Below are 12,316 nucleotides of genomic sequence, written 5' to 3' on the forward strand. Positions count from 1 at the left end.
TCATTAAATTTCATCACTTAGCCAATATTGCATTCAAGCTCTTATAGAACTTACAGACATGGAACAGTTATCACCAGATGTAAATGTATACATTAAAAGGGGTAGAAGCAAGCATTCAGTAAGCCCCAAGGGCATGAATGGCCATATAAAGGTAGATAAAGTGATTAAGGCACAAAAACAGAAAATTTTTACTTGCCCGACTTCGAAAATTAATAGTCCTGGATGTCAGGCTATCTAATTTGATCAGTCCTGGGTAAGTATTATCAAAGAAACTTTCCTTTTCTCAAAAATTGGTATCTGGTATCTTGATACAGTATTTGATCTGCAAGTGGAAACAGAGACAACCTGACTGTCATATTGAAATTTCACACTTGCTTGTAAAAAGCTGCAAATGCTATCATTAAGTTTAGTTGTTTTTTTTTTTCATTTTAATAGTGTGATCTTCAATAGACGATTTAGCAGATGAAATAGATTTAGTAGGTAATGCAAGCTATAAAGATAGGCACCTATACATTCAGTGAGGTAGACAAAATACATGATACCACTTTTATTCATTTACAGCAAATATTGTCAGAGCCTGATGAAGTCACAACAATGGCAGGTCAGAAACTTCCAATGAAATGCTCAGTTGACTATATTTCCTTCTCAGCTCACACAGACTACAAACAGACCAGTGAATTTCTGAGAATTCTCAAACCACCCCATGTGGTAAGCAGTGCAAATGTATACATGCATACTCCTCATTTTTGAGTGGTCTAAGGTTAAAATATTTCTTAAAGGGGACCTTGGTTGTTTTTTAATGACTTTTATTTGTTCTGGATATTGTATTTAACTGTGTACATGTCATAAACTGTTCAAAAGTCTTTGTTCATAACAAAGTTTAGTTTTAGATACATTTATTCACAAGTATTTTAAAATTACCATTTTTAAATCTTTGAGATAGAAGAACTTTAAATTTCTTTGACATTTCTCCTAGTCTCTTTACTATGAAGAACTTAGTACTAGTTTTATTAGCTTGGTTGGCCATGGGATTGTCTGTTTTGTGTCTTCTAGGACAAGTTCATTATTGCTACTCCACCTAAACTTCTTGGAGGATTGCTATGAAACTTTTCACATATTCATTCCATGGTCTAGTTGGTTCTAAACAAATATAGTGCATACAGCCATCTTGAACATCTAGTTATCACTACTACTCCTGAATGGATGGTCATATGAACATGGGATTTTCACTGAAGACTTCTTACAATGTCTAGTTGGTCCTGTTTAAAAATGGTGCTGATCTAACATCCAGTATGGCCGTCATGGTAGCCATCTTAAAACTCTTGTTGTCACAACTATTCTTGAACAGAAGATCATATTGACTTGGGGTTTTCACCAGAAGACTTCGTATAATGACTGATTGATCTGGAATGAAAATGGTACAAATCTGACATCCAATATGGTCACCATGGCAGCATTGTGAAAATATTGTTATTGCTAGTGCTTCTGAGTGGAAAGTCATATTTTGAAAATATCTCTACTCCTCTCCAAATGGATGTCAGTATCAGTATGGGGTTTCCACAAATAGAATAGATTTCTAGCTGGTCCTAAATGAAAATAATGGCAGTGGTACATCCAAATATGGCTTCCATGACAGTTGTGCTAAAGATCCTGTTGTAACTTTGAATGGATGATCATTATGACATGGGGTTTTCACCAGAAGACTCGAAGGATGTCTCCTTTGTCTTCATTGAAAATGATGACAAGCTGACTTGATTTTTTAGTTATAAAAACCCCAGAAAGTTGACATCCCAAAAAATTCACTGAATTCTCAATATCTAAAGTGTAAATATCATGCGTATGGCATAGTAAGTTAAAGTATTTATTTTTAAAAAAAGATTGGTCAGGAATTTTCTGTTTAAAGGTTTTAGTCCATGGAGAACAGAATGAGATGGCTCGACTGAAGGCAGCACTTATCAGAGAATATGAAGATGATACAGAGTATAAAATGCATGTTCATAACCCACGTAACACTGTTGCAGTGGAACTCCATTTCAGAGGAGAAAAAATGGCAAAGGTAACCATTTTACTTTATATTTTTGCAATATAATGAAATGTTTTTTTATCTCTTGTTGTAAACCTATTTCGATAACAAGTAAAGAAACACATCTCTCTTTACTCCCAAATTGAATGGGACAATATAGCCAACAGTCAATGATTATGCAGAACTTTGGAGATTATTTTGTATTTAGGTTTTTAATTTTGAATGTGGTCGACTGTTGTTTACCTTGGATTAGGAAGATAAACATAAGGAAGACTTAATAGTTGTATTGTGGATGGTTCTGTAATCATTAGATTACCAATTACATTAAGGAGCTAATATATTTTTCAATAATAAGCAAGATTTTATTTTTCTTCAAGATTACAACACATCATGCCAGTTATTATTTATAACTCTTGTTTGTTTTGGCACAAAGACTTGGTTGTTCTTGAAGAAATAGGTGAAATTATTGCAGTTTTGTGTGTCATGTTGTGACCATGATATATCCATATTGTGTTTAATCAAGCATGTTATTGGGGGATTCAGTGTACCCATATGATCTTGCAGTTCCCAACTCCCTCACTTTGCCCGCCATAAACAGCTGTGCACATTTCTCCATAAGTTTATTTGTCCATTTTACTGAACTTGTTGCTTTTTCTTCTTTCTGTTACTTAAATTTAAGACCATATAGTCACAAATCTATCGATCAGTTTTTCAGTGGTAAAAATAATTGCTTTATTGAATATAATTGATAGTGAAATTCCTTACACAATTTCATAGGCCTCAACTTATTTTGTTTTAAATCTGCAGGTTGTGGGGACTTTGGCATCACAAAGACCAGAGCAGGACAAGCAAATATCGGGTATTTTGGTCAAGAGAAACTTCAGCTACCATATAATGGCCCCAGCTGATTTACCAAGTAAGTGTAACAAAAGACAGAGAATGAAACTGTTTGGAGACTTTTATAATTTGTGTATTAGAGACCCAGCATGTCAGTACTTTACATACATACATACATACATACATACATACATACATACATACACACACACATACACACATATGTACATACATGCATGCATGCTTGCATCCATCCATCCATCCATCACTTTGAATTTGGCATAATTGGAGAAAAGCACATTACACAACATTGCACTTCAGGTTGATTTATTTATAATGCTAACAAAACGTTTTATTTACGCTAGATTTTTACCTTTGAAACACATGCTTGCTTACAGAACCTTTGATTAGTAACAGTCATTTTTCAAGAAACAAAGTGTCAAGTTTGTGAGTCACACCATCTTAGAGTAGGTCCTACAAAAGCATCGCTTATATGTAACTGTAGGAAATAATATCATGACAATGCTAGGGTCTGATATATTGAACAAAAACATGTCTTGCAAAATGAAATCTGTCATAGTAAAAGGTGAATGATGCAACAAATGAAACAGTCACTAATTGAGTGAGGTATGACCTGCACATTGTAATAGTTGTCAGCTGTTCAGTAAGCCTAATGGGAGAATGGTTATAATTGTATTGATTAAACTGCATCACTACAGTTATTGTAAACCTTGTATACATTTTAGTCAAGTTTGCAGCCCTATGGACCTTTTTCGATGAGTTGAAGGGCCAAGTGCCTGACCTACATCTCACCACTCTGGATCAAAAAGTCTGGGCAGTCTATACCTTTTAGCTGAATTGGGACGGTCTCTCTGTATATTCTTTCCATGCAAACCCTCTGATTCCCAAAATCATTCAGAAGGCAAGAGAATCTTATTGCAGTCTAATCACATCAGGTCGGAGAAACAGTTTTCATTGTCAAGCACTGGAAAGTCCTGCCTTCTCAATGTTAGCTGAAACAACTGTACCTTTAGGTTTTCTATTCCAACCCAGAAATGTGGAGCCTGTTCACCAGGGTCTTGTCAAACAAGCCTTCAGAAAGAAACATTTCTGTGAACTGGTGAGGAATAATGAAAGTGAGATCCTTCTGTTAGTGTAGCAAGCAGAGAAGCATCACTTCATTACAACACTTGGTACCACAAATAATGTAGATGCATTTATTTCAGTAGGTATCATCTTTTGTGGTCTTGCAAAAGAACGACTTAAATTCATGGCTCAGTGACTGTGTCCCATTTTAGCAAACTACAGAATCCATGAAAATTGATACCTGTGGAAAAGTAGAGAGTTTGCAGTAGCTGACTTCCTTAGATACATCCCTGAAATAGTGTTCACTTATACTCCAGTAGTAACGAATGAATATAGAATTTAGCACCAGTCCCTCTTTTCAAGAGGAGACCACTCTTTACTTCTCTGTAGGCAGATCATTTAGCACTGACATTGCTAAAACAAGACAGAAGACAATAAGCCAAAAGACATGGCTAATATCATATTTTGTTTGGACATGCTGGCTTTTTGATGCAGTGGAAGGACTTCTGATGTATTGTGATGGTCAAACTATTATCAAAGAAACACATTTGACTCTTAAAATGCCTGCTACACATTAAACTGAACCTTTCTTGCATAAAACAGTTTGGTGAAATATTCTTAATTGTTATTCAATTGGTACTTTACATTAAATAGGACATAAATTAAATTTTGGGGATTTGTGAGTTTGTAATAGAAACTTGTTTCAACTTTGCCAAATTCTAATAATGAAGTTATCATAGTACTTCTGCTAATGAAGTTATAGTCAGGGATGGTCCTGGCTTTTAAAAAGTTATCGGCCAAAAAATTTGCCAACCTCAGTATTTTGTCGCCAATTTTCAAATAATGTCGCCAGAACAAGTAGTGAATATTTTCCCAAGTCTATTAATGTTGTTGTTAAAGGGTTTAGTGCCATTTTTCAGCACAAGAGATAGACTGTACATGGCGGCCAGTATTAATGGTGGAGGAAGAACGCAGGAAAACCCTGGAAAGAACCACCAACCCACGAGAAGCTACCAGCAAGCTTTCTCACATACCCACATTGGTCGAGCCCAAGTCTGTTAATGTAATAGGCAGTGAAAAATTGAAAATAGATTGGATAGTTATTACTTTATTGAGAACAAGCAATACAGCCATAATATTGCAAAATAAATCATAACATGGCTGTTTTGCACTACTTCCATGGTCTTTGTATCCCACATCACCATTAGCGCATAGGTATAATTGTTGTCACCTGAAATAAATGCATTATCAAATGTAAAATATCTGCTTTCCTGACATCTACAGTCTTCTCATTTTTTAATAGAAACATTAGGTATTAAGCGAATCTATATTATGTATATTATTTTCCAAATAATAGTTTTGTAAGGAACTATAGTTAATGACATTTTAATACTAAAATCCTATGATCTTTGCAATGTAAGATTAAGTGACGTATAATGCGACCATTGATTTCATGCATTCAGGAATTAAATGCCCCTGCCCCCCCCCATTTTATGGCTAGCTTCACAAAGTACATCTCCATCAACCAGGAGCTTATTTATTCCGTGTCCCGTTTTAGGTTTCATAGTATTTCTAATAATGAAGGTATTATACTACTTCTAAAGTTATCATAGTACTTCAAATAATGAAGTTATCATAGTACTTCTGATAACAGAGTTATCATGTTACTTCTAATAATGAAATTATCATAGTACTTCAAATAATGAAGTTATCATAGTACTTCAAATAATGAAGTTATCATAGTACTTCTGATAATGAAGGTATCATAGTATTTCTAATAAAGAAGGTATCATAGTACTTCTAATAATGAAGGTATCATAGTACTTCTAATAGACGTGAAGGTATCATAGTACTTTTATTAGTGAAGGTATCATAGTACTTCTAATTGTGATGGCATTTTTGTAATTCTAATAATGAAGATATAGTACTTCTAATAATGAAGGTATCATATTCTAATAATGAAGGTAATATAATACTTCTAATAATGAATGTATCATAGTACTTCTAATAGTGAATGTATCATAGTACTTCTAATAATGAAGGTATCATAGTACCTGATTCTGATCTGCCTTAGCATAATACTCCTGCAGATCATAGTCTGTGTTGTTTGTTCTACTGATTACTCCAGACAAACTGATCAGACCCAGATCTGCCATTGCATAATGTGATGGCAGATTTGGATATGTACAGTTTGGACTCATCTTATAAGCAAGTATATACTGTATAAATTGTGGGGTTTTTTTATGAGTATTACAGCAATGACTAACAAGAAATGACTTTATCATCTTGACACTGTGAAAACCTTGTTGACTTTGTTAAGTGACCTTGTTATGGTACATCCATCATGCATCATGAGTCATTTAACAGCTGCTGTGTTGAACTTCTCAGAAACCACTGGGCCAAGATTGATCAGATTTGGTACAGGATCTTATCATGAATGGGTTTCAAATTTGGCAAATGATGCCAAATTGCCTTTCATCTGTTCACCCATCAGTTAGAACAAGATTGTCATCACTGTACTTCATATACTTAGAAGATTGCCATGAAACTCTACACACACTTCATCCCAAGATTTAGCTGGTTCTAAATGAAAATTCTGGCTCTAAGTCATTCAGCATGCTCACCACAGTGCCCATCTTGAAAACCTTGTTATGATTATTCTTCATGAATGGATAGTCATATCAACATGCAGTTTCAGTAAAAGGCTCATTATGTCTAGTTTGTCCTAAATAAAAAAAGGTGTCAGTCTGACTTCTAGTATGTATGCCATGGCAGCCATCTTTAAATTTTGTCACTTCTTCTGAATGGAATGTCATATCAACAAGGAATTTTTGCCAGAAGACTAATTATGGTGTCTTGTTGGTAGTAAATGAAAATGGCACTGTTCGGACATCCAGTATGGTGTCCACAGCAGCCCTTTTGAAGATCTTATTATCAGTTCTTCTGAATGGATGGTTGTATCAGCATCAGGAATTTCACTAAAAGAACTTCTTAAACTAAAATGGTGCTGATTTGACATCGAGTATTTCCTTGGCAGCCAAGTTGAAAATGTTTTGTGTGCTACTTCTCCTAAGGTAAAGTTATATTGACATGGGATTTTCACCTGATCACTAATTACGAAATCTAGTTGGTCCTAATGGTGCCTCAAATGTGGTCACCAAGGCAGCCATTTGAAAATCTTGTCTCTACTCCATCTAAATGAAAGTCATTATCAACAAGGGGTTTTCAGCACAAGATATCTTATGGTGTCTGGTTGGTTCTGGATGAAAATGATGCCAATCTGACATCCAATATGGCCACCATGGGTGCCATCTTGAAAATGTTATCATTACTCCTTCAGAATTAATGGTTATATAGCAATAAGATTTTGCCAGTAGACTTATCATGTTATCTCATTGGTCCTAAATTAAATGATGCAACAAAGGAACCTTTAAACTCTAGTTGTTATGAATGAATGCTCATGTTGGCTAGGTTTTTCACCAAATGTAGTATAGCATTTAGTTTTTCCTAAATAAAAGGGTTTCCAGATTTTTTCAGATGATGCCAATCTATCACTAAAAATATTTTTAAAAAGTTTTTGCAACTTTATCTTAGAAAACTGCCAGACAGAAAATGTTCCAACTTTGACATATGTCTTGGCATAGGGGCCCTTCAGTATCAGACAATTGATTCTGATGTGACATCCGATATGGATGATAATATAAATACCTTGAGAAATCTTAAAGCAGTTGTTTCCTAACATACAGTCAAGAAATTTCACGAGAAGCATTCAGCTGACCTAAATTTCAATGCCAACTGCTCTTGCTACGAGGCAGTTGTCACTCAGGTAATATCATGCCCACTTTGGTAACTTGTTTCGAGTGAAATTTTTAATAAGGTGTTGAAAAGTGATAAAACACCAACAAATACAAGGCTTTTTGTCTTGTTTGGGATAGGTTTCCCAAAAGGCAGAACATAGCTTTGACTGTCATAGAATTCAAACATGTGTGAAACACTAAAATTGGCAATAGCTTTACTTTTGAGGCAAGATAGTTTACATATTATCACTGGGCCAACAATTCAAAAGGTCAAAGACCACCGTGGAGTCACTTGATCCATTTCAGGCAATACTGTTAATATTGTTATATTTGATAAACAGAAGGATCATGCGTATCTTAATCTTGTCTTATAATTTTTTTAGTTTATCCACACTTCAGGTATGACCCAGAATGGGTAGATTATGTATTATAGGAACATATTTTTTAGTCTATCCACACTTCAGGTATGACCCAGAATGGGTAGATTACGTATTATAGGAACATATTTTTTAGTTTATCCACACTTCAGGTATGACCCAGAATGGGTAGATTACGTATTATAGGAACATATTTTTTAGTTTATCCACACCACAGGTATGACCCAGAATGGGTAGATTATGTATTATAGGAACATATTTTTTAGTTTATCCACACCACAGGTATGACCCAGAATGGGTAGATTATGTATTATAGGAACATATTTTTTAGTTTATCCACACCACGGGTATGACCCAGAATGGGTAGATTATGTATTATAGGAACATATTTTTTAGTTTATCCACACCACAGGTATGACCCAGAATGGGTAGATTATGTATTATAGGAACATATTTTTTAGTTTATCCACACCACAGGTATGACCCAGAATGGGTAGATTATGTATTACACTGGACAACAAATTTTTACAAAAGTCATGTTACTGAAATAAAATTAGTCAATTCTTATCAATTTTTATGTGCTGAACACGAATATGACAGTCAAATTGCAAAATTGGCTCTAGTTTTTTTGTAATCTGCAAGAAATTAATGTTTACATAACGAAATGCATTCCAATAGTAAAAGGTCAACTGTAATAGCCTACCTATAAAAAATCAAGTCATTGACTACATCTTAGATTTCTTCGCCTGTCTCTTGTACAGCTGTTCGGGAGCATCTCTGAGGAGTGTCCAGCAGTAGTCAGCCAGCATTGTAGTGGACCATTTTCCCTGGTATCTTTGTTCCATTGTTGCGATATCTTGATGAAAACGTTCGCCGTGTTCATCACTAACAATACCACAGTTGCTAGGAAAGAAATCCAAATGGGAATGAAGGAAGTGAATCTTTAGAGACATATTGCAGCCAAGTTTCTTATACTTCATCAACATGTCTTCTACTAGTTCCTTACAGTTTTCTGCCCTAACATTTCCGAGGAAGTTTGTAGAAACTAGGCGAAAAACATTCCATGCTTGTTTCGCGTCACCTTCCAGCAAGTTGTTGAACCGGTCATCTTTGAAAAGCTCTTGAATCTGAGGACCCACAAAAACTCCCTCTTTAATCTTTGCTTCGCTGAGTCGAGGGAATTTTTCATGCAGGTATCGGAATGCTGGCAAAGTCCGGTCAATGGCTTTCACGAAGTTCTTCATCAAACCTAGTTTGATGTGAAGGGGTGGTAGCAAGATTTTCTGAGCCTCAACCAGAGCTGGGTGTTGGATATTCTTCTCTCCAATGGCTACATTCTGCCTGTGAGTCCATTCCTTCCTCATGTAGTGCATTTCCCTTGCTCGGCTATCCCACTCGCATAAGAAACACATGTATTTTGTATATCCTTGCTGCAGTCCCATTAAAAGGGCAACTACCTTCAAATCACCACAGAGGTGCCAGCTGTACTTGTTATACTCAATGGAATTCAGTAGCTGCCTTAAGTTATCGTATGTCTCTTTCATGTGGACAGCATACGCTACTGGAATAGATGGAAGAATGTTTCCATTGTGCAAAAGCACAGCCTTGAGACTCAGTTTCGAAGAGTCCACAAATAGTCTCCATTCTTGTGGGTCATGAGTGATTTTTAAAGCATTCATGAGGCCCTCAATATCGGAACAGAATATCAGATTACTTTCCTTTCTGAAGAAAGGCTCCAATTGCTGGTGGCGCTTTCGACATGCAGTAATTGTGACATCTTCTTCTAGAAGATTCCATTGTTGGAGTCTTGATCCTAGCAATTCTGCCTTGTTCTTTGATAAGTCCAAATCACGAATCAGGTCATTTAGTTCTTCCTGTGTTATTCTGTGTGGGGTTGATGATGCACCACAGTGAAAATCTGGATCACTGCATGCTGATGGACCAGGAGAAGAACAGGTCGACTCACCTTTGTCTTCGTCAGATGAATCAAGAGAATATTCTGCTGGAGGTTCTGGAATAGGAAGTCCCTCACCATGTGGAACTGGTCTCAATGCAGACGGAATGTTTGGGTAGACTATTCTCGACTTCTTTCGCTTCGTTATTCCGCCGGAAAGAGGAGGAACCAAGCAGAAGTAACAGTCATTTAGGTGGTTGCTTGGCTCTCTCCACACCATTGGGACTGCAAACGGCATTGATGACCTTTTGCAATTCAACCACTGTGAAAGCTGTGTTGTACATGTAGCACAGCATATATGCGGAGCCCAAGGCTTGTCTTGGTCACCAACCTTGCATCCGAAGTAAAGATGATATGCCTTCTTCACTTGAGAATTGATACTTTTCTTCTGGTTGGCAAATGTCACTTCCCCACAAATATAGCAAAAATTGTCCGCGGTATTAACACACTTTCGAGGCATTACTGTTCTTTATTGTACGTAAATGGATAAAATAATAAGTTTTATGTAACAGTAGCTTGAACTGTCTCGCACAACGTCTAAAATATTTTAAATGCTGAACCTATCTGATTGGGCTTTATATAGTACACTGCTTACGTCAGCTTCAGCAGCCGCCTGGCATTAGTATAATAGGCCTACACATGTATAGTACACTGCTGACGTCAACTTACTTCAGCAGCCACATGGCATTAGTATTGCATTGCATCAGAAAATGATGCAATCAACTGTGGATGATGTGAGCATGATGGTATTATGCAATGTTACATCATTATTCCGGATGTTGCTGCAGTCCTACTGGAGAAATTTACACAGTGAAACATAGAAAATGAGGTATATGAATATCTTCAAAACGAGAGCCAATACAAATTTTTCACGGTTATATTCGTGTTCGGCACACCAAAATACTACAGATTAGGGCCTTTTCAAGTCAGTAATGATTTCACTGTTGACCAGTGTTATAGGAACATATTTTTTAGTTTATCCACACCACAGGTATGACCCAGAATGGGTAGATTATGTATTATAGGAACATATTTTTTAGTTTATCCACACCACAGGTATGACCCAGAATGGGTAGATTATGTATTATAGGAACAAATTTTTTAGTTTATCCACACCACAGGTATGACCCAGAATGGGTAGATTATGTATTATAGGAACATATTTTTTAGTTTATCCACACCACAGGTATGACCCAGAATGGGTAGATTATGTATTATAGGAACATATTTTTTAGTTTATTCACACCACAGGTATGACCCAGAATGGGTAGATTATGTATTATACAAACATATCTGAATTCTTTTTATTGACCAGTTTTGTTCTGTTGTAAGAGGAGTCCATGATGTCATGTGTAATGTTATATGGGATTTCTCATAGCATTTTTATCATGTATAGATTACACAGATCTGGCAATGAGCACAGTGACTCAGAGACTCAGCATTCCTTACACTGGTACACTGCCCTTGTTACAGTATTACCTGAATCAGCTGGCAGGAGATGTAGAAAAGATCAATATTGGGGACAAGAAGGCTCTACGAGTTTTCAAAAGCATTACCATTATCTTTGAAGCCAGAATGGTTATTCTTGAGGTAAGTGTCATTTATAATTAAATATATCAGAGGTAGAAAAATCCACCAAAATCCAATGCTGGTCATGATTTGAATGATAATGGAGTTTCATCCTGGTTCTGGTTTCTTATTGAATAAAAATATGTGAAGACATTTTGTACCCAGTCTGCCTTTTGTTGTTTTTTTCACTATGCATTTTGAATCCATATTCAGACTGACCAGTCCATCTGCAATTTTAACTGTATAAGAGTTTGATTCCCAAGAATGAATGGAGAATCAGAATTAAAGTTTGTATTTACTTTCCATTTTGGTATTGAGAAATTCTGAAAAATATGTAAGGAATGGATAACAATGGAAGAAAACATGTTATACCCTCAATGCTACAGCTTAACCTAGTCCGCTTACCTGGAAATAAGGCACAATATGGCCTTGCATCCATTGTGCATCTCTCAACGATTGCTTGTTACCACTCTAGAGGCCACATGCTTGATCCAGCTTTGAACAAACTTGGAATATGGACTTGTGTCATACAGATTTCAGAGGAATTTATTGAGTGAGAACCATGCATATTAATGAGGTGATCTTGTATCTGATTGGCTGATTAGTACACTGGAGATCATATTTCTGGTCTGGGTTTGAACAGAGTTGTAATATTGGTTTATATCATCAAGAT

At 36.0% G+C, this 12,316-nt stretch overlaps 1 protein-coding gene across 1 annotated transcript in view; it reads left to right on the top strand.

The window, feature by feature from the left end:
• The window catches only part of LOC149787637 (cleavage and polyadenylation specificity factor subunit 3-like), an 83,934-nt gene that overhangs the window by 58,125 nt on the left and 13,493 nt on the right, over nt 1–12,316 (top strand). The window contains exons 11-14 of the mRNA XM_089973813.1: nt 562–708; nt 1,904–2,056; nt 2,831–2,939; nt 11,471–11,664. Of these exons, the coding sequence (XP_089829939.1) occupies nt 562–708; nt 1,904–2,056; nt 2,831–2,939; nt 11,471–11,664 (603 nt within the window). The remainder of the gene's footprint in view (nt 1–561; nt 709–1,903; nt 2,057–2,830; nt 2,940–11,470; nt 11,665–12,316) is intronic.

The sequence above is a fragment of the Sinohyriopsis cumingii genome, chromosome 11 (genome assembly GCF_028554795.1).
Source record: "Sinohyriopsis cumingii isolate HCF-2022 chromosome 11, ASM2855479v2, whole genome shotgun sequence".
Taxonomy (NCBI): domain Eukaryota; kingdom Metazoa; phylum Mollusca; class Bivalvia; order Unionida; family Unionidae; genus Sinohyriopsis; species Sinohyriopsis cumingii.